This window comes from Sparus aurata, chromosome 22, assembly GCF_900880675.1.
Source record: "Sparus aurata chromosome 22, fSpaAur1.1, whole genome shotgun sequence".
Lineage (NCBI taxonomy): Eukaryota > Metazoa > Chordata > Actinopteri > Spariformes > Sparidae > Sparus > Sparus aurata.
In genome coordinates, this window is record NC_044208.1 from 20,413,996 (window position 1) to 20,437,096 (window position 23,101).

At 42.0% G+C, this 23,101-nt stretch overlaps 2 protein-coding genes across 3 annotated transcripts; both read right to left on the bottom strand.

Moving 5' to 3' along the window:
* Positions 1 to 652: 652 nt before the first annotated feature.
* Positions 653 to 14,557, bottom strand: prkg3 (protein kinase cGMP-dependent 3). Its single transcript, XM_030404541.1, has 22 exons — positions 14,275 to 14,557; positions 10,972 to 11,061; positions 9,842 to 9,904; positions 9,552 to 9,678; positions 9,191 to 9,357; positions 8,938 to 9,051; positions 7,915 to 8,020; positions 7,701 to 7,764; positions 7,456 to 7,533; positions 7,282 to 7,370; positions 6,753 to 6,818; positions 6,511 to 6,558; positions 6,339 to 6,380; positions 6,118 to 6,229; positions 4,813 to 4,949; positions 4,617 to 4,706; positions 4,142 to 4,283; positions 3,208 to 3,371; positions 2,824 to 2,940; positions 2,492 to 2,554; positions 2,207 to 2,282; positions 653 to 1,367 (listed from the first exon to the last, which is right to left on the bottom strand). Exons 2-22 carry the CDS (start codon positions 11,057 to 11,059, stop codon positions 1,281 to 1,283), a joined length of 2,040 nt encoding a protein of 679 aa, XP_030260401.1. The 5' UTR covers positions 11,060 to 11,061; positions 14,275 to 14,557; the 3' UTR covers positions 653 to 1,280.
* A 1,067-nt stretch (positions 14,558 to 15,624) lies between these two features.
* On the bottom strand, positions 15,625 to 22,870 carry LOC115573945 (phospholipase ABHD3-like). 2 transcript variants are annotated; one of them, XM_030405056.1, is made up of 9 exons: positions 22,444 to 22,870; positions 20,803 to 20,963; positions 20,421 to 20,603; positions 20,295 to 20,340; positions 19,599 to 19,711; positions 19,229 to 19,402; positions 19,097 to 19,145; positions 18,821 to 18,986; positions 15,625 to 18,252 (listed from the first exon to the last, which is right to left on the bottom strand). In XM_030405056.1, the coding sequence occupies exons 1-9, from the start codon at positions 22,561 to 22,563 to the stop codon at positions 18,047 to 18,049; spliced, it is 1,218 nt and encodes a 405-aa protein (XP_030260916.1). In that variant the 5' UTR covers positions 22,564 to 22,870; the 3' UTR covers positions 15,625 to 18,046. The 2 variants fall into 2 exon arrangements, with proteins under 2 accessions (XP_030260916.1, XP_030260917.1); XM_030405057.1 differs by having other exon boundaries at positions 22,689 to 22,869.
* Positions 22,871 to 23,101: the final 231 nt, after the last annotated feature.

Consider the following 23,101-nt stretch of genomic DNA (forward strand, 5'->3'; position numbering starts at 1 on the left):
GTGGCGCACACAATGGGGCTCCAGGGCTCCCGTAATTTGCTCTAATCCTGTTTACACTGTTGATTTGATGTTGGCACACTGATTGCAGGTACAACAAGGTTGCCCTTCAAATATGTGTCGATCGTACATGCAGCTCAGCAGGAAACCTCCTTCAGAGAGATCATTTTGTACTATATTGTACATCCTCTGAGCCACTGCTGTCAGCGCTGTCCATGCATTCGATCCTAGACTTCAAAGTCTTTCCGGCAGGAGGGAAACATCTGGGTGTGAATCTTTCCACTTTGGAAGATATGACTCCCTTCATGTGAGGGTTCTTTTTTTTATATATATACTGGTGTGGAAAAATAGTCTCACTAGGCATGAACAGGAAGGATGAAAAGGATTCCTCCCGCTGCCTTGACGGACAGCTGTACTCATCCAGAGCCAAAAAAAAAAATCATCTGCCACCAACATGGAGTCCATCAGATGAATTCTGCAAACAGTCTCTCCCAGGCCATTCAACTCTGAGATAACATCTCTATAAGCTCCAGTTGCTCTTTGTATGCAATATATGTGCGATTTGGCCACAACAGCATAAAAATCTGCACCATTTCACACCTGGGATTTGATTGTTACACAAAGCCGGGTACGTGTGGGAGACAAAACAGCCGACTCAAGCATAAGAGCACTTTTATTGACTAAACTCGAGACATAGAAATTTTTCATCGGGATGCTCTATGATCTTTTTAAAATACAATCAAGGTGCGTGGAGAACAATCTGCACAGAAACAGATTATCCAAAAACAAAGGGAAAAAAGTGACAGTTTGCAATAAAAAACAACAACAACTTTAGCAATATTAAAGCATTTAGCAGCTCTGCTACGAGCTGGTGAGCATCAAATCTAACAGAACAAAACAAAACAGAGACGACATCAGTATTGATTCATTTGTCAGGTTTGGTACGAGCTGGCCTTTTGTACAGACTGTACAGTGTGACTCAAGCCTTATTTTCTCAGCAAGCAAAGCACTTGGACGGGTGTTTTATTCTAATCAGCGGACAGTGTTATAAACACTTCTTCATCAGCGTTCTGCATTCAGAAACAGAACGTCCTAACATCTTCACACCGTCTCTGTCCATCTGCCTCCTCGATGGTCGTCCATAACCAACTGTGAAATGGATTATGTTTTTTGTTTGGTTTTTTTTCCTCAATATAAAGCTCCTACTACCATCGTGTGACCATGTTTTGGCTTCAAGGGAGGTTTTCATGATTTGGTGGGTGATGCGAGTGACGTCACGGTGGTCAGAAGTCACGGTCCCAACCAGAGAACTCCTCGTCTACCTTGGTCTGATCGACAGGGAAACGATCAAAGTTGATGTAGCAGGGGCCCTGAAGAAAAAGAAAGAAAGAAAATCATAGTTAATCGAAAGATCTGGATATATTTAACATGCACAGAAGCCCGTAACATGCAATAACCTGAAATAATTATCTAATGCCATTATCTTAAGATCACAAGTTATTTATTATGTTATCTCTAGAAAAACGAGTCAGGATGGATGGGAGGCGTACAGGACTGTGATGAAATGTTTCTCTTTGGTCAAGTGTTAAGGAAAGATCGTGACAACCTACTCCCCCTAGTGTTTTCAAGTGGTATTGTTGGCCAACTGAATTGTTTCTGTTTTCCTTAGAGTACAAAAAACAGGGACAAAATGCAAGTTTATTCAATCATTTAGTCTATAATGGAGACGTGAACACAGACTGAAATGGTGCCAGGCTGCCAGCCCGGCATGATTTTCCCTGGAGATTCTGCACCCAGTCATGGACAAAACTACATCGTGAAAATTAAGTTTATAGGGAATCTTTACGCCAGTGGTGTCATTATTCTACAGGGATTATATTGTGCAATCAACATTTTTTTGGTAAAATCAAAACTTCTTCAAGTCCTATAGACATGTTTTGTGATAATTTCAATTAAAAACTGCCAGGATATTGGGCTGTTTAAATAATTTCCTTTGAAAATATTCATTTTGATTGTGGTACATTTAGTATTTCATGTTTCAATATTAAAGAGAAAAAAAGGAGCAGCCAGTAGGTCTGAATTACTCCACAGAATCCTCTCTGGGAGAGAGTGTTCTTGGCCGTGTTTTTTGCTTTCTTTTTCCTTAAACCACACAAAAGCCTCTTTCCACACAGTAGTAAACAAGCTCAGGCAGTCGCTTTTGACTTGCCTTGCGTATGAGTCGGACTGTGGGGGCGTCAAGCTGACCCACACGCAGCTTGTGCCAGTTCATGTTGCTGAACCACCTGCGGGGAAGAGATGAGACGAGATTGCAGGTCAAACGTTCCGAGAACGAGGAAGAAATAGAAAGATTCAGCGCTAGTAGGAACTTAAACTGTCAAGACGAGAGGAAGTAGGCCAGGTGGTGAATACTAGATTAGTCTTTTCACCAAGAGGTTTATGTGACAACACACATTTTTTCTTTTACTATCGTATGACACGTTGCCACGGTTACCTGTGATGCCGCACATCTTTGATTCCATTCTTAGTGTTTCCTAACCTCTGGCCCGGCCGAGGTCTGCAAAAAAGAAACACACTAAGAGGTCACTCAGGGATTCAAATATTTCAAGAGATTTGCATTTAAAATCCGAGAAAAATACGAGTGCATGGATCTTTCAGATATGTTCCATAATTCATGCCCTGCACCGTATGAAACCCTCAAACTTCTCACCATTTTCACATGCATATTACATGATCCAACTCTATTTCATGGGAAAGTTATTCTCACTTCATTTTGAATTCATTCCGCAGCTTTATCGGTGCATGAAATTTTAATCCCGATTTCACCTGCACAGTTTACTGATAATGGACTTGGCCGCCTCGCTCAGGTAAGGTGGATACTTCAGCACCCCGTCCAGAATCTTGGCGTAAATCTTCTGAGGCTCTGAGCTTGAAAAGGGAGGGCTGAGAGGGAAATGAAGAGAGAAGAGTGATGTTCACCATGGAAATTGGTTCAGTCAGCTGCTGTTGGACAGCCTGAATCTGTGACTGCAAACACTGAACTCTGCAGATGTCAGTCATACTTCCCTGCTGCCATCTGCTGGCTAACATCGGCCCATTCATTCACTCGCCACACTCTTGTGACCGTCTCGTGACATGCACTCTTCCTTTCGCTACATAATACTTTATTTATTCAAGCTTATCAGATGATTGCATGTGTGTTAGTGTTACCTCCCCACCAGTAGCTCATAGATCAGGATGCCGAGGGACCAAAAGTCGACTGCGAAGTCATGCCCCTGGTTCTTTATGATCTCCGGGGCCATGTACTCAGGAGTGCCGACAAATGAGTAGGTTTTCTCGCCGCGCACCATCTCCTTAGCAAACCCAAAGTCCACCTGTACAGAGACACACACACACACACATGGAGAGAGGGAAATATACAAATCCTCCTCAGTTTGCATACAGGCAACTTGGTGCAGCCTTTGCATGTAAAAACACCAGTGACCTTAACAAGTGCATTATCGTCATTTTTCACTCGTCCTTAAAGGGTAACTCCACCAATTTTACAGATTCAAGTTTTTTAAAGGTTTTAGGGGTGTTTGAACACACAGTTGCAACTGATTTCACCACGTGCATTACATTTACTAAAGAATGCAACATGCTGAGAGCCTCTACTTTGACGCCTCGAGGTGAGACTCCCCAGACTCCCTCTCAGTCTTGAGACTTGTTGTGTTAGGAGACACTTCATAAACTTTATGAAAAGCTGACCTCAACAAACTATTCAGAATTTGGGGCTTCTTGTTAATTCAGCAGATGTTACCGTATCCTTTACTTCCAGTGACGGACAGTAGGTGTATGTTTGCAGAGCCAATCACAAGAGGTCACTGAAGATACGCATCAATAAGCATTTAATGCCAGGTGTGAATTGACACATTTGAAGCACTCTGTGGCTACATTGCAGTGTGGGTAATGTAGGCAGCAGGTTTAGAAAAGAAAGAAGATGGAACTGCTGTATCGATTTTAATCATTTGTTTTTTAAACTGAGTCCAACGGTGTTATAGAAGTGCAATGGCAGAGTTAGGTCGATGGCTTTTCAAAACCTGGTGCCTACATTACCCTGCAAACACACGTAGAAATCGACACATGTGCACAGGTAAGCTCTCACCAGTTTGACGTAGCCCTTTACGTCCAGCATCAGGTTCTCAGGCTTCAGGTCTCTGTACATGATGTTCTTCTTGTGGAGGTAGGCGTAGGCCTCCACCACACAGGCAGTGCAGAACACAGCGACGGGCTCGTCAAAACGCCCTCTGAAAATCACAGAGACATGAGCGGTTGATATACACCTCTTCAAGACTCACTCCTCTGCATCGCTCTCAGACACATTTATTACCTTTTACCACTTCCTGCTGCTGATATTTTCATTTTGACTTTGCACCATCAGCTCTTAGGAACTGAAGTTGATTTTATATTTGTCACTATAGATGGATGTGGGTGACAGCATTCGCTATATGTCTTGGTTTCGTACCCGTTTTGCAGCAAACAAATAATAAAATCTGGAGATATTCCCACTTTGTGTATCTTAATCTTCTGTTCGAACCGAGTAGAAATATCTAAATGTCTGTGTCTTTTGTGATTTTTACACTTCTTTGAGTTTGGTCCAGATCTCTCCTCCAACACAGAACTCCATGACCATGTAGATGTATCGTGTGTCTTTAAAAGCAGCATGAAGCCTACAGAGAAAAAAAACGAAACAGTATTTAACGCCAACTCACATTTTTCTGCACATTAAACTGCATTTATGTGTTGAAATGAAACGACCGTGTGCGTCTGTGATACCTGACGATGAAGTCACACTGGGTGGCTTTAAGGATCTTCTTCTCAAACAGCATGTGCTCCTCCTGTCTCTTGGCAACGATGTGCTTCTTGCTGACTCGCTTCATGGCGTAATACGTCCCGTGATTCACTGTGGTCATCTTAAAATGGCAACAAACAAGAACTATTACTTAAAATGATTGAATGATAAATGGTTAGGATTTTAGTTTGGGGGTAGAGAGTTAAAAGCCAGATAGTTAGCCAGTTAGTTTCACAAAATTGCATACTGTAGGCTAAGGTTGGTAGGAACACAATTACTGCAACTGACTGCATGCATGTTTACATTTATAGTGAAGGTAAGTCTAAATTTGGGGGGGAGCAGGAGTGTTTTATATTTAATTTCTTTAATTTTTTCGCATTTTTTATAACAGTCCTCTCTTGTAAAATAAAAATCAGAATGGAAAAATGGAGAGCACAACCTGCTTTTCTCTGTATCAGGGCTTTGTTTTTGTTTTTATTTTGTCAGTGACCGTTAATAACATTTATCTGTCGGTTCAAATCTTAAGGCAAGCGGCTAGATTTGTTTTTTGGGGGGGGGTTTTCACCATTTTACTTATGAGATATTAGGAGGGACGTTATTGCACTTGTGAAGGGGACTATCCAAGATGAATATCAATAACACAGAGAACTGCCTTACTTTTCAGTAAAATAAAAGATTAGATGAAGCCCCAAACATTTTTCCTACAGTCCCTTACAATTTATCACCTCCTGTCATACCTCTTGCTCTACTCATCTTGGGCTTAACGTAATGTCCTTTAGGCAGAAACTTTTAAAAGTTTGACATTTAGTTAGTTTAATCTTGTTTTGTTTTTTTGGAGCCAAAAGTGACCATATTTGGATGAGAGGGTGAAGCAGATACATATTGCTAAGCCTTAATCCTGATTGGATCTGACTGAGAACGTTGAAGCAGCTACTTGTCAATCAAAAGCTAGCCCCTCCCTAATGCAGGCTCTGCTTTATTGTCTATTTTGCTCTTTAAGGGACCATATTTCACAGACTGAACATCATGCTGTGTTGAAGAAGACTTGAATCTAGTGATCGAGACCATAAAACTCATTAGGAACAGTTTAGGAGGTGATAAATCGAGTGAGAAGTAGGGTTATTTTCTCATAAGCTTACATGCATTCAAACTTCTTTTTGAAACCAGTTGATGCTCTGTCCATTTTTTAATGCCGTAAAATCCAACTTAGTAAATTGTTTAGAGAATTATTGCATTCCAGCAAATATCACAGTAGTGATCCACAAAAGTGACCACAAAAAAACACTCACCAGCTCAACACGACCGAACCCTCCGACTCCAAGAGTGACAGGATCTCCTTGAAAGCGACCCTCCTGATAAAACACAGGAACCAGATCCTTAAACCGCAGAGTGGAGCTGGGACTGACAAAGACAGAAGGATGGAGAACCTTTAACTCATGTTATTCCATCTTAAGGAGCTAATTGATGTGATTCATATGACTGTGTTCCCAACAAGCCTGATCATCCCCACCTTGACTTCACTGGAGCTTGTGCCTCCTGCAGCACTTTGGAGCTAGTAGGAAGAAAACAAACAAATGAGAGTCGAGTTTTGAGCAAGAATCTAATCATGGCAGTCTGTGTACACATCTCCCTGTTATCACCAAGATTGAGGCAAGAATGTAAAGTGTTTTTATGGTACATACTCATCAAATAGCTCCAGGTGCTCTATGGGAATTGTCTCTTCGAATACCCTTCAGGACAAGAAGGCATTGTTAGTTGAGCTGAGCATCAAACAAACAAGTGCAAACAAAGCGCCGCTGAGGAAGACAAACACACGCTGGAGGAATTCCTTCACGGATGTATTCTCAGGGACTAACAGCTGCTGTCTGAACTGGAGCATCACCTCCATTTACACTCAGAATTCAGAATGTCGTGTCAGACTTACTCCTTGTCAATGGAGAAGCAGGTGACAGGGCCGTCGGCAGAGCAGGTAGCAGTTCTCAAGACTTCCCTGCGAGAGGAGAAAGCATTTCACATGTCAACCAAGAGAAACTGGCCATTACTGTCGTCATAAATAGGTCGTTACTGTACATTTTATTTGAGAAAAACTTGCAACAGTGGTTCATTTGTTCATTTACAGCGAGGAATTGTTGATTATTTATTGGTCTCTGCCGCGCAAACCTGCATCTAAAAACCCTTCCCAGTGAGACAACAAACATTTCAACCCTGTCCACATGAGTGCTGGGTTGATGCAATAACACTGACACCCGCAACAAGGATTTGAATGTTGGCCAAATGTTTTGAGTTCTCACAAAATTGGCTGACACGATGACAAAACGATAATTGGCAAGCTATGCAATCATGATGTCAGAGATGACAGCAGCCGAGGGTAGGTGTCCACGGAGAGGGAGAATGTTGCACGAGGCTCGAACAAATATCCTCAGGCATGTGTCGAGCTGCCACTGTATGTTTACCGTATCAGGGCCTGTTCCCCGAAATGCTCCCCTTTTCCCATCCTACGAATCTGCTTCTGATGCCCGTTCACGTTCTTAGTCACCAGGACCTGAAACAGGGGGGGAGGGAACAGGCGTGAGGGTCGAGAACGAGTGCATGTTTACATACAGCATTTAAAAGAGACGGCGTGTTACCTCTCCTTTGAGGATGATGTAGAATGTGTTTGCTTCTGCTCCTTCTCGAACGATGACATCTTTGTCCTGGTACTTCACCTGAGGGGGGATTTACAGAAGAACAAAGCCATCATGACAGGTGACTTGAAAATGTACAACATGTATCCTCAAATCCTGCAAATGGGAGAAGTAGTTATTAAAAAATGTACATATACTGTTGTTGGACGTGAGAATGGTTCTAACACTCAAAGTTCACATTTACACACCTCCTCCATTGAGTCAATGATTTTGGACAGCTGGACATCATTCAGGTCCTTCAGAGTACGAGACCTGTGATGGCGTATAGAAAATATAGCAGCAGGGTTAGAAATAGTTGTGATATGACTCATGAAGCCATGAAAGATGCCAACGCTGTTCTGGCAGTGGGACATAAGAAGAAACCACCGCATGTGCAGCAGCTGCAGAGTCCTTAAAACTCACGTCTTCAGGAAGCCCATGAGCTGCTCTCGTTTCTTCTTGGACTTGTTGGTGATGATCGTCCTGTAGGTCTGCCGCTCCATGTACCACAGGCGCACTACTGTCTTTGCTGCAATGTAAATGAAAGTGAGGAGAGCTGAAGCGTAGACTGCCTGAACTGTTTTACTGTCATTACACAAGAATACATAGGGGGCCGTTATGGACTAAAATAGAGCCAGCCATCTCTGGAGTACAGTCTAGCGCAGAGTCATACTGGATTCTGCTCTGATCTCCTGAAGGGAAGATACTTCAGCGATTACTTTTCATTTCTGGGATTAAAAAGTGGATTTAACTTCATTCCCATTTATTGACCTGACTGCAGCAACAAACTGCAGAAGTGACCTCAACTGTCGAGTGTTTGTGTACTTTAAAGAGGTCATATTGTGCTAATTTTCAGGTTCGTACTTTTATTTGGGGGTCCTAGTAAGATAGGTTTGTATACTTTAATATTCAAAAAACACCTCCTGTTTCTCATATGGTGCATTGCTGCTGAAGCCCTTTTCAGACTGTGTCTTGAATGCTCCGTTTTAGCTACAGAGTGTGACATCTCGCTTCTGTTCAATCTTTGGTAAGAGTTGCACATGCGCATTACTGAACGGGCAGGATGTAGCCAATCAGAGGCAGAGTAGGGCGGGTCATGCCAAACAAGGTAGTGTGATCTAAAATAACACTGCTACAGCAGTATGAATGTAAAGTTACAGAGACGACTAAAGAAGGGCCTAGTGAGTGCTGAGTTTCGTAAGAGGTTGTCCTGCAGTAAAACACAAAGAGCGTGCCGTTGCTCGCTAGCTTAAGGCTAATGTACAGTACAGTAATCTGGCTGTGAGTAAACACAATGATCTGGAAGTCAAACTCACGCACGTAACACAAGACAAAAATTCACTTTCATTTATAGATAAAGTTACACATGTATTTTTGTCAGACCAATGGCACAAACGCCTTTTATAATATCTGTATATTTGTCTACATGTGCTTCTAGGAGCTGACCTGAAACTGTTGCTGTCCGTTTGCAGTTGTACAGGATGGCCAACTCCCCGAACACATCACCAGTGGTAAGTTGACGGAGGTCCCTGCCTGCCTGGGTGACACGAAGCTCCCCATCTAAAAAGGTGGAAGGAAAATAAAGTTGCAACATACAGAAATTAGTTCAGTCAATTCAGATTATTTCAAAATAAAATCCTCCATCACCTGCAGACACACACACACACACACACACACACACATCCAGACGTGTCCACACCTGCTACTATGTACATTCTGTCTCCTTCAGAGCCCTCTTTGATTACGTCCTCCCCCGGTTTGAAGTTATTCACCACTAAGAGATCCACCATCATGGCTGTTTGCTCGTCGTCGAGGCGGCCCAGGAAATCATTCTTCTGGATGGCTTTGACGATCAGATTTGTCTCACTGATGATGAGAGGTGAAAGAAGTCATCTTAGTCTGATGTCACTGGAATCTTAAGCAGCTCCCACACAACATGCTTACCCAGCATACATTATGTATGTGAAGGAGAGGTAATTAAATTGGGGAAAAAAGGCAAAAAGCCTGTGCAGTCCTGCTCAAATGGGACCTCTCTTCCTATATCAGTACCGATTACCAACCTGGCAGTTTTCTTGACCTTGTTGCGCATAATCTCCAGGGTCTCGGGGATCGGTTCGGAGGCGATGACAGCCGCGCGGCTCTTCCTGACCTCCGGTTCAATCTCATTACCGCCCTGAGAGGGAAACTCTGAGACAGACAAACAGAGGAACACATACAGAGGGTTAACTACTGTAAATTGGTGCCAAGCTCCAGCCGAATGTTGAACCAGAGGTCGCCTCGATCATGTGGTGTGTGAGTGTGTTTCTGTGTGTGTGAGTCCTTGCCCCTGGTGCCCATGTTGAACTCTTACCCAGGTCATGATATTGACTTTGGAGATCCTGCAGAAGTTTCTCTTTCTCCTGCAGTCGTTGTTCTATGTGGATCAAAAACAGAGAAACATATTTAACAAGCAAAACATCACAAGGCACCATTCTAACGTATGGTTATTAAAGGTGTGTCATTATGTGTTCTCATTCCTCCAGCGCATAAACTATAGACACTTTTCTAATATCACACTGATCTAATATATGTGGGATAAGCTCATTTCAGCCAGTTTTTCTTAAGCCGGCATTGTTGTTACAGATTTGCTTTGACATTGCAATTTGATGTTTTCATTGCTCATGTATTAATTCTGCCAACACGTGCATTAAAGAGTTACTACACCAGTCTGTGTTCCGAAAGATGATGTGAACTTAATCAAAAAAAGCTATTAAAAAGCAGTGGTACAAATTCCTCCGAGGCTGCAAGACCTGGTGCACGTCTGTGCAAGTAGGCATCTATTTAATAGAAATACAGAGGCTAACAATGAGTAATAATGGAGGAAATCAACAATGGACTGGAGGGGAGGGTGGAAGCGATGGGTGGTGGGAAGTCGTGCTGAGCCAGTGATCATGTTGACTCCACTGGATACTTTTAAGGAGACCTTGGGACAGTTTCCAGCCAATGTTTCTGGCAACCAAATGGATGCTTTATGGATATTTTTGACGAGATGTCGGAGCATCTCCTGCTGTGTTTGCGGTGACCAAACCAAGTATATGAATACACAACAGGAGCTTTTCTTGACTCTTTCCATGTGTGAATAAACTTAACCAGACCATAAAATCCATAGCATCCTTGTTTAGTTGAACACTCACAGGCAGACTTTGTGTCAGTGCATCTGCTGCTAGCCATCTGTGGGCCTGTAGACGATGCATTGACGTTTGGGGGCAAATAAACACAAACCGTTCAGCAAAATATGAGGCAAACAACGTGGAAATTCAGTCTGCTTTCTGTCTGAACACACCTCAATCCTGATTGTCCTGCTATAGGTGGCAGCAATATCACAGCTGGACGTGGTCACGACCCAACTGAACACCACACCCAGCTGTGATGTTGGCCGTAGTCTCCTGTGAAGTTACACTTTTAATGTTATAAAGAGTATAAAGTTGTGGTTGCACTCACCCAGGTCCTGGTTTTGCCTCTGCAGCTCCTCGTTGATCAGACATTGCTTTTCTAGCTGCCGCTTCAGCTCTTCCAGTTGCTTCTCCATGACTGCTCAAAAAAGTAAAAAAACATACAGTATGGGAGGAAGCAGATAATCAGCAGCACAATCGGTAACAGGCATGTAGGTTCATGTAAATGATGCACCTGAACATAAAATATCGAACATGTTGGTATGTGGAGAGTTAAACACACTAAAAGCCCCAGATGTGTTATTTCAACTGTATGTGTGGTGTCTTTTTCAAAAGGCAGTGAACTCTACTCCACTGCCGGCACACAGCGAGAGCCCCGCTGAATAATGCACACTAATGATGGACAGTCAACAGGGTGCTGTCTGAATGCTGTCACACCCTGCCAGCTTTTGCTAAACCTCTTTAACTGCACCTGTGACTGCACAAAACCTGCCAAAACAGTACAAAAAACCCCTACATAGTCAGCTCCCTTAATGCAGGTTGAGTGCCTGTGCATATTTCGTTATGTGCGCGTCTAGAATATAATAATGATGTGGTGCGTTAAAGGAACAGTTCATCCAAAACTGAAGATTCTGCAGTTATTTGCTCACCCCTGTGCCGATGGGAAACGAGGTGAAATGTTGTCGTCCACAAACATTTCTGGGGTTTCGCAACAAAACAGCGATGCAGCATTCGCCGAGGAAACTGAAGTAGATTGCTCCACTGCTCCCTGAGATCCCAAATGACAGTGAATATTTCAGCTTTTAAAAGGTTGTCAATGCTTCTAATAGGATCTCAAGGCTTCCGGAGGCCAAGTTTGCACTAGACGAGGGTAAGGAGCCATTTTATCTTTTCTTTTTTGGTTGTTTTATTCACATTTTAAAACAAGTCCCCATTAACTTTAGTTGCTGCTATGCTGTTTTGCTGTGACGTTCCAGAAATGTTTTGTGGGCTACAAACCACGACTTTCCATGGGCATGGGTCTGAGTAGATAATGACCTAATCTCATATTTTAGGTGAACTGTTCCTTTAACCGCCTCCTCTGTACAGTTTTATGTTTAAAGTGGAGTTAGCCTCGCACCAAATGTGTGCACATGCTAACCATTCCGACAGAAGATCATTCTTTTTTTCATCTAGGAGATATGTTGACAAAAGCCCTGATAAAGATGCTTCTCTGCCATTTTCTTTATGCCGTTGATGGAAATATATTTAAGTCTCTATTGACAGGCCAAACATTACAACCACCGCAAACACCGACCAATAACCTAAACACACACACACATATCCGCTCCAGTAGAGCCTGACCTGGACGAGCTGTTTGCCAGCTTGCTGCATCACGTGACCCGAGTCACCGCAGCCTCACCCTGAACATTGGACGGCTCTGAGATTAGCTCGATGTTAGCGCATCATAAAGTCGCTGAGCAATAGAGCAACAAACAGTGACGGGGGGGAATAAAATGGCTTCTGTTCCATTATCGGTGTCTCTTTGACGGGGCAGAAGGTGATTCTGGATAAGACCAGTTGCCGTTTTAAGACAGCAACCCTGGTGACCTTAACTGAAATATAACCCATCACACCACGCTAATGACTATCAAAGGACGAAACAACGTGATGCAGTCCAGCACACACCAAAAGCAGCTGCAGTGCCTGGAGTGAACAGGCCTGTGAACACTAGGGCGCAAATGATACATTGCGACATGTTGCACCACTCAAATTTGTCCCGGGGTGTTTTATTAACCACACAGACACATAACTTGTAAGCTTTCTAGGAACTGGCAGCTATAAAGAGAGACGACTGGGGCAGATGTGGAAGATAACCTTTACTGCCTGCTGGTCAACATTTAATGAAGGAAAACCACAGTTAGTTTAACTCTGCGTGTTTAGCCCGGGGCGACCGGAGTTCAAGCAGCGATCCCGTGAGCTGCTGCACACTGCCAGTTGTGCTGTCTTTTTATGATTATGTGAGGTAGATTTTCAGCAATATTAGATCATCGATAATGATTTGCAATTGTGTAATAATGGTAAAGGAGCACTCTGTAGTTTTTGGGGAAGTGATTCTAATCAGAATACCAAGAGCTTCATTGACTGATTTTCACGCTTAAACAAACTAAATAATCAAGCTGTCTTTGTTTTCATGACGGAAGAAACCGAATAAACAAACTGACCTTAAAGGACAACAGTTTTGCTTTGTTTATAAGTGGCAGACCCTGCCACCCTTCTAGGTTTAAACAGTGTTCTGGGGACCTAATTTTCCTCTGAGAACAGCTTGTTCATTCACTTGTGGAAAGTATAAATATTTCTGAGTTTGGATTATACCTCATTGATATTGTGAACAATAAAATTCTGAGTTTATAATTCTTCTCCAAAACTACATAGTCCCCCTTTAAAGGTGCAGTATGTAAGAATTTCAGTTGAAGACATCCAATAATGAACTAAAATGATCAACAAAATGTGTATAAATCTGTTTTGATGTTATAACATGTATTGCTGCAAATATGATTACCTAAATTAGCATGCTAACCAGCTAGCCGTAGCCTGTCCTAATCGTAAACACCAACACTGGCCCACTGCTCCTTACTCCTTGACCAGACCGCGAGCTGGGCGGCGAACAGAGCTAACTAACAAATGGCAGCAACAATTTGCGGTTACTCCGGTGATGTGCTGCCCCCTACTGCTTTGGAGTATGAATTCATCAGGTGGACAATTCTTACATATTGCACCTTTAAGTCTGACACATTTCTATCTGTGTTCCGTGGAAAATAAAATGAAAACACATCCAGCGAACACTTCGGGGAAAGAATGAAAAATGAGAAGTTAGCAGAGACAGCTAAAAAAAATAATAATAAGTGAAATATTTCTGTCTGCTTTTTAGCCGCACAGCAGGAACATGAGGACTCCATTGATCACCTGTATACTGATACAGACGGGCAGCACACTGTACACTCCATACCGTCTCATTACTAATTCATGGCCGAGTGTAACTACAGCTGAATTCTCAGAAGATGCCCTGTAATAGAAACCTGGAGAGAACATGTGTCTCGTCTAGTCTCGTGGTGCGTTTCAGAGCCTGGAAAGCACAGGTTTCTGACACATGGAGATCATCACTTTTTATTTTAATTATGATATCCTCAATATCTGAAGGAGGAAAGCTACATAAAAGGTGTGTTTTGTTTTGAGATGACTTTAAACACATTGAGCCATGTGATGAAATGAAGACTAAACAAACACAGCAGTCCTTATGTCTTTAAGATCTTTCTTAACATGACAATCAACTCTCAAACACACAAGGACCCACAAATAGGTTGATACTCACCTGCAGGCTGTGTGTGGATCAGAAGAGAATGTCAGTCCAGCCAGTAAAGGCCTCATGGATCACAGGAGCCAAATAACCACCCTGAACCGCTCACGAGATCCACTTTTCCAAGTAAGTATCCGCTGCAATTTCTGCAGACGCACCTGAGCACACACAAACATGCACCCTGCAACCTCCACTGGCATTACTTCCTCCACCGCCGCACACTTTCTCGGCTTACATTGCCGTATCTGCTCCTCGGCTTTTCCTATTTTTTTTTTTTTTTTTTTGCTTCTCTCCAGCTATCTCTCACTCTCAATCTTTTCCTGCTCTTTCTCTATCTGTCAATCTCAGCAGCTCCGGGTGTTGAATCATTAACGATAACCCTGAGGCTCCTCCCATCACACCAGGTAGAGGAATACAGGCGGGAGGAGGAGGATGGAGTGGACAGGAAAAGAATAAATCGGGGGGGGGGGGGGGGCTAGAAATCACTCTCAGCTAAACCTGAAGCTATTTTTTGTGGGGTTTTTATTGCTAATTTTTTGTTGTTCTCTCTCAAAATCCACATGTGCATAGTGCTGTTTTTTATTACTTTAAATTGAATATAGCTGCAAAACTGATTTGGGATTTCTGTGTCATTTAGCAGTGATTTATTATTCCCTGCTGACGTAGATACCAGAGAAATTTAGTGGAGGATTGAGTAAACAATGATAAAGTCACTGTATAAGATGACACACAAGGGGAAGCAAAAATGAGAAGCACATAAGATGAATTTTCTGTATTTTGTGCTTTCTTCCTCCTCCTCATCATGATATTTTTGTAAACTGATGTTACAGATCCGAAGTTTTTTTTTTTTCAAACACAATCTCTTTATAAAATGATCCTGATGTGAGCTTTCCCCCTCTGAGAGTCCCATTCACATAATTGATAGCCGGAAAGGAAAATAATCAAAGCTAAGAGGTGACCAGGATAAAGCTTCTGCTCCACTAGGTTTTTTTTTTTTTCTTCCTACATGCCACTGGATGTTTTCCAGGCTGCGGCGTCATTGCATGAATCTAAATGAGGCTGAAGGGTTCGCATTGTGACAGAGGGCGGTGGCCTTTATTGTTCACAGTTAATTATTGATACCCTGCCTGGTTAATCAGCGACATTAATGACCCCGCCGCTCCAGAGATAAAACGGCTCGGATTTCAGCTGGCAGCTGGACTTGGTGACGGGTCGCACGCGTGTGTTATGACATTTTTCCATTGATACCTACATCCTGACACGTATCAATCAAAAGATAAAACTAACCCAGGCTGAATTATGTGTTGCTGTGACCCCGCGGGCCACAGGCAACGGTGAGGTGAAAATCAGCAACCAAAATGAGAGTTTGTATTATTGTCATTCTTTAATTCGGTGTAATTCAATAACCAAAAAAACAAGGAGAAAGTTCATAATGCCCAGATCTGTGGTGGCAGCTCATACAGAAGTGAAACATAATAATAATTGAAAACAACACCGCAAATAAAGGCAAGTGAATGTGGTAAAACAGCTGAATTCAAAGGGCAACTCCACCAATATGTCACATTAAAGTCTGTTTACATATGTGAAAGAAAAGTAGTATAAAGCCTTCTGTGGCTCCAGAGGGAAGCTGCATGCAATCTGATAAATTGCCTCCAGCGATGTCAATCAATGGCTAAGTTGCATTGTGGGTAATGTAGGCACCAGGTTTTGAAAAAGAAGAAGAAGGTGTGGAATAAAAAGTCAGTATCTCTGGTTCTACTACATTGATTTTGATCCTTTTAAACTCCAACAGTGTTACAGGAGTGGTAGACCACTGGGCTGCTTTTCAAAAATTGCCACCTTCATTACCCACAATGCAATTTAGCCACTGAGAGACACAATTAGAGGCAATTTATCAGATTACATGCAGCTTCCTCTGAAACCACAAAAGGCTTTATATTTTGATTTTAACTTATATACAGTGGTGCTCCCCAAGACCTGTAAACATACAGCAGAGTTACCCTTTAAAAAGCCAATTAGCAACAATTAGCAAAATTTGCTGCTTTGATCTTAATACCTTCATGTCAAACAACTGTATCTTCTGGAAATCACAACTTAAGAATTCCTTGATAATAGTATCATACAATGGTGTTTGTATTAGGGTTGAGCGAGTACTCTGCTGAAACGACTGTCCGATACAGGCAAGTGTTGTTCGGGTAAAATCAATATCCGTCCTTGTTCATGACACAATCCTCATTGGGTAGCTGACTGAGGTTCATTTATTCACTCTAAAAATAAACTTGTTCTTGTTCCTGTTCTTTGTCTTGTGATCGAAAACATTGATCTGAAGCTCCGTTCTGAGGCTGTTCTGTAAATATTTAAATATTAGATCAAGCCACATCAATTTCAGGTTTGCAACGATGAACTTCTGGTTATTCCCACACTTCCTGTTTAAGCACCACTCATTACAAGCACGGATACAGGCACAGCTAATGGCGTACTCGCTCATCCCTAGTTCGTATCATCAGTGGACTATTGGTGGCACACACGAAAAAACCTTCTGCATATTCTTGACTGATCTTTGTTAAGACATTCAATTCACACAAACACACACACACACACACACCTAGCCCTGGTACTAAGACTTAAAATCAGTGATTACATTCAGAACAAATGCCCTCCTTCTTATAACTCCACACCTAATAATAATCATGTGGACGCAAATGCAGACACGATAGACAAATGTGCATCAATGACAAACAAAAGGCAGATTGCAACACACAGAAAATTCACAACCACTTGTGTTTACATTATTCACAGCAGGTGAAAAAACCTCAAGGAAGTAACGCACAGAGATTTACTGCAGTGTCAGCGGATTTACCTGTAAGGTACTGCATCATTTACATTGCAACTGTGCGTACTGCAAAAGCATCTACAAGTAGCATTTGTTTACATTTTATACATTTTCTTTTTTTGTATTCCTGCCGTGTGGGAGCTTCGAGGGTGAGACTGAAAGTTTAAACAGCTGAGCTACTTGCAGGATTACCTCACAGTCTGGTACGCATTGAGAAATCGTTTGCAAAGTACTTGTTCAGGTCTGAAAACACGCCAACGGAATCCTTTAAGGCATGTCGCACTTCAAGGAAAACAAGTGCTGGAAAAAGCTAAAGAGCATATGAGGCAAAACAAAAGCGACAGGGCAGCTAGCGGTTTTCTAGTTTTCACATTCGATTCATTTCTTTTAAATAACAATTTCAAATCACTTCTAAAGTCTTTCAAGTTCTAGTTTTTCAAACTATAAGAACTATTTGTGCATTTTGTTTTCAGCGACACTACAGCACTCTAAGTGAGGATGGGACGGCATGTGAGAGAGACATTATAATTAGGAGCAATCAACATTCTACTGAAAAGCTAAAATAGAAAAACTGATGTATACAGTATGCTGTACATAATTTTTTGTGTACATACAATATCAGGCATGAACTCATCGGCTGAAAGATTTTCTTGAATACTTGAAAGTTCTCGACTTTTTTTCAATCTTCTTTGAATGCTCGTGAAAAGAGAACCTGAGACGGTGAAGAGGTAGTTTAGCTCAGTTGCAGTGAGTTCACATGATTGTACAATACAGTTGGTCATTCTCAGTGCAAACCCAACATTTCCGTGGTGAGATAACTGCACGCAAAGTTAAGCTATGCGTTTTAAGTGATGTGTTGCAATGAGGTTGTTGCCGGTGATTTCATATTGTTCATAGTTGAGAGTCATTCTGGTGTCGGGTCTGGTTCAGAGTGCGAACAAGGATGAAAGACGATCAGCTCGTCTTCTCCTCCTTAATGCCGCATGCCTTCCTGATGTCCCTCGGGTGCTCGAAGACGGCTTGGACAAACTGACCGAAGAGGCGCTCCATGTAGCTCTCGCCGCGGGGAAACAAACCCTGCAGGAAGGCGATGTGTCCGCCATGGGCCGTCAACAGCAGAGCGACGTTGGGCAGGCCTTGGACTATGCTCACCGGGAATGCTGCAAGAAAATACATTGGAAATTAGGAGTTGGATTTAGTTAGAGTTGCTTAGTCACAGTAGATCCCAACCCATTTGACCATTTAAGGATATCACTGAAAATTTTTTTTATGTAGCTCTTGTTTTGACATTTATACCCGCTGAGAACGGCTCGGATTTCAGTCGAGCAACCAAAAGAATTGGTGAGCCCTTAAAAACAAAATTAAGGCACAGTTTTTCAATAGCTACCGTATTACAACTATTGATGCTCTCAGTTGTATACTCGAAATCTTTCCAAATTCCGTGCTATCCAGACTACCGCCACTTCACTGCCATATCTAGGTGTCGGGTTTGGGGCTGAAGGTGACATTGCCTTGTGCTTCGAGCTGGAGTGTCCCAGGGTACATCATAGATTTAGTTGAGGTCAAGAGGACAGAATCATTGTTTTATTTATGAATAATATTCTGCAGGGAACACACGTCCAACCATGAAATCAGACACAGACTTCAGTAAAGTGCCAGCTAATGAAAAAGACACATTAAAAACTCGTAGCCAAACACAACAGCCATCTTCTCCTTTTGTCTACTGACCGTATTTTGGAGAGAAGGGGTCATCCGCAGCGTTCAGACACAAGATGGGCACTGCTGTATTGGGGAGTTTTTTGTCCGGGCTGGCATCGCGATAATACTCCGTACAAGAATTATAACCAAACTGAAGAGAGGTGAAGCGTTCGTCAAACTCACGGACTGTCCGTGCCTACAAGATAGAGAGAATTTGAAATGATGGTGGAGAGGAAAGATCACACGAAAAAATAAGCGATGAAGAGAAACTGTTACAAAGAAGTGGATGTGAAGAACGGGCCAAACCTTCAAAACATAGTCAATGTCAACCACTTTCTCCAGAACCTTCCTGTGCCTGTAAGAACGAGACATTAGCAAACTCAACAAGCCGAAAAGTCAAACTAAAGTACGTGTTTATAAAATGGCAGTATTTCCGACCTGGCGACAACACGACGCAGGCCCCTCGTGAGGTACGAGTTGAAGAGCAGCCAGTTCAGAGGTTCTTCCATCGAGTCGGAGGACTTCTGTGCATCCCAGGGGACAGAGATGGTCAAACCCGCCACCATCCCAGACTCTGTGCGCTTACGGCCCAGGTAGTTTAACAATAACATGCTGTGGGCAGGGGAAGAAAGAAGAAGAACAAAACAAAACAAAACAAAAAAAAATCAGGAAAAGTTTCTCGAAAAGGGAACTAAAGGGAAGACAGAGATAGGAAACAAAGCTTGAAACTATTTTGACGAGGGAACAACTTTTTGATAACATTTTCTCGGAGAATGCGAGCAGATGGAATCACCATAGACCAACTCACCCGCCCAAAGACACACCAGCACCAAGCAAAGGGGCATGTGGGTGAAGTCCTTTGACATGCTGCACCACAAGCTCAAGATCTGAGGTATTGGCTGCGCAGTAGGTGACAGGCGTCTGAAGCGAGCAGAGGGATAGAGCAGCAGCGTTACATGCAGCGTTCCAGTTCTAGATGTTGTGTTTGAAATCTTACAGCTGGTGTCATCCAGTTTTTATCTTTTTGTTCACAAATCCAACGAAAAGACCAAAAACCATTGGCGTAGCTGGTCTCTCAGTGGTTTCCAATCTACCCTGCCTGTCCGTGGGACACAAATATACAGTAACATTTTTTCCAAAAGGCAAAGTACTTATGTATCCACATGGTTCAATGCACTTATTGTAAGTTATTTTGGATACAATTCTGCAACCACAGACACATCATATGTACCATATTGACATCGCTACATACAGTATATGTGTCATGTAAATAAGCTGAATTGGCAGTCACACTACAGCTGGGTGACACTGTTTAAGACAGTGTTTCAACATTTGTTTGCATGAAAACACTGGATTTATGCAGCATGACGCCTGGACATTCTCCGGCCATGTTTTTGGGGACAAACCCTGGTGTTTCAAGCCAAACCATTAAACATTAAACCCAAACAAACAAGGACACTATTAAGGTGACAGACATTGGCATATTTGCTGACATTGTACTTACCAACAACTCTTCCCCGGCAGCGCCTCTGTTGTTGAAGACCACACACCTAGGAGAAAAAAAAAAATGTGCACACAGGTAAAAGAATTCCGTCATTAAGACAGGAGATGGGTTAAGAACACCACTGACCTGTAGCCGCGGCGGGTGGCCTGACGAATGGCATGGAGCACATAGGACTGCTGGCTGTTCCCTGTCAGGCCAGGGAGGATCAGCACCGTGGGGCGAGTAGAGGATTTTGGGTAAGGCACACTGGCCTGATTGTCCACCCAGTCCAGAGAGATCTGACCACCATCGACCGTACGGATCAGCTCACTGAGGAATAAAGTGAGGATTACTGGTACATTAACGTAAAAATTACTATTTCATCAGTCTGTGGGTTTAAGATTAGGAGTTATTTCAACACACACAAGCTTCATAGTCTTACAGAAATGCAGGGTTTTCATGAATATATAGATAGTGTAGTAAGAAACATAAGAAAACAAGTGGAACTCATAAAGGAGCTTCATCCTACTTGCGATAAGCAGCGGGGGGTTTGGACTTGATAAAGGCACAGACCAGCGTCTGGAGCCGACCTCCCCAGCACCACGGAGTGGGACTGAAGGTCTCAGACACCACAGGACAGTGCTTGAGGAGGAAAGCACTGAAGGTCTTGCTGGTAACTAGGGCCGGTGCCTGGGAGGAGGAAAGAGACAAAATAAAAGGGTATGAAAACACTTTGAAAAACACCTGTGATTGACAAGACAAGCATGCAAAACAGGACATAACACTATGAGAAGAATGGGGCTTAAGGACAGGGTGTGTGTGTGTGTGTGTGTGTGTGTGTGTGTGTGTGTGTGTGTGTGTGTGTGTGTGTGTGTGCTGTGTTCTGCAAAACAACCACCTGAGTTGAAAAAAACACTATTCACATTTTCTAGAATGTCAAAAATAATGATCTAAGAACATGGTTATGATAACTGACATAATCACATGACATTTAGACTTGTATATAACATGAGTACTATGTGGTATCCATCTAACATGCACTCATTGCGTAGCTGAGAAATAGAAAACGTATTTAGTCAAACATTTGCAGATTCCAGCTTCTCATATGCGAAGATGTTAGGGTTGTTTCTCTGTTTTATACGATTGTCATATCTTTGGTTTTGGGACCGCTGGTGAGACAAAACAAGTTATCTAAGGTTATCACATTTTTCACAGTGTTTTAACATTTTATAGACTAACCAAAATAAGCAATTCATTAAAAAAGTAATCAGCAAATAATGACATGCTATATTTTAACCTCTTTCAGTTGTATTTATCATCATTTATAATTCCTACAAGGGGGATCAAATACTTGCATAAAGTAACAATAACGATAGATTAGATATATGTATATAAGATATATTACTACGTTCAATAATGTTATCAAGATTCTATTACAGCTTTATGCATTATAAACCATCAACTTATTGTTCATTTGCTGCTTATAAATGCTAAATATGGGTAAAAATAAAGCATCAGATTCAGGCCTAAACATAATGTATGGGTTATCTCTCTATGAGAGTGCCGTCGGTTTTGCAGATCGAAGTAATGAAATATCAGGCAAACGTTACATATAGAAATGCAAATTAAAAAAACAATACTGTTTCTATATTTAGTTTAATAAATACGTTTTATAAAAGGTACATTTTTGATGGTGTGTGAATAAAGAGACCTTGTGCCACAAAGTGTCACATTTAAATACATAAATTTTTGTGCGGAATGATCACCAAAAACTTTCAATGACAAATGGGTGATGAACATATAAATAAATAGTTGCTTTAGGTAAAATCCTAAATTAATCAAATAGGAAAATATGATCAAATTAAGTCAAATCACATTAAAAATTACATTTAAAAAAACTTACAACTAAATTTTTTTTTAAAAGAATAAAAAAATGAAGAAATTAAATAGGATAGAATAGGTGTAAAAGGAAATCTAATCGAATTTAATTTTAATTTTTATAAAATCCGAACTAGGGCAGATTAGGATTAACACAACATGAAGGTTAAAACGCAGTAATATAAATTGAACAAGAAACAATGAGATAAATAGGGTAATAATGACATAAAACACATAATAAAATCACGTTTTTGTGCAGTCATTACCGCTGGCCTTGACCGCCGTGACTGACCTGACACTTGCGGCCCCACAGATAGTACAGTGCGGCTGTGAGGGAGCAGATGAACACCGTGTAAGGTCTGGAAACACACTCCCAGTATGTTCTCCATATCTCCGAGTGTGATAAAAACATGACCGGCTTATTTAGGAGCAGAAAGAAGACAGCTAACCTGGTAACGTTAGCTTAAAATATCTCCTTCACCGACACAACGGGACATACAACTAAACAGACAGACGTGTTAAAGGCCGACCACCTGCCTTCATCACCATCAGCTAACATTAAAGATGTTGTACTGCCTCTCCGATAAGTCCCATCAGCCCTGACGACGGTGAGGAGGAGCCGGTTTCACCTGTAGCCTTCTATTATCCGCTTACTTCAACCAGGAGCGCACACTTCCGGGTTGTGACAGGACCGGAAGCTTGGGGAGCAACGTCCAATGTCAAAGTCCGCCTCATATTATGGTCCGCCCCTCGAATGTGCTCATACCGATGTAGTTCCGTCACAAACTACAAACAACATGGCCCTCAAACGCCTTTCTTCGTCCTCTATTCTTTTTTAAAAAACTTTATTAAGTATACAAAAAAGAACAGTGGCAAAATCAATTCGAAATCATGCCATACAAACAGAATCACAGTTCCTAGCTACATGGGGTATATTTAAAAACATGATT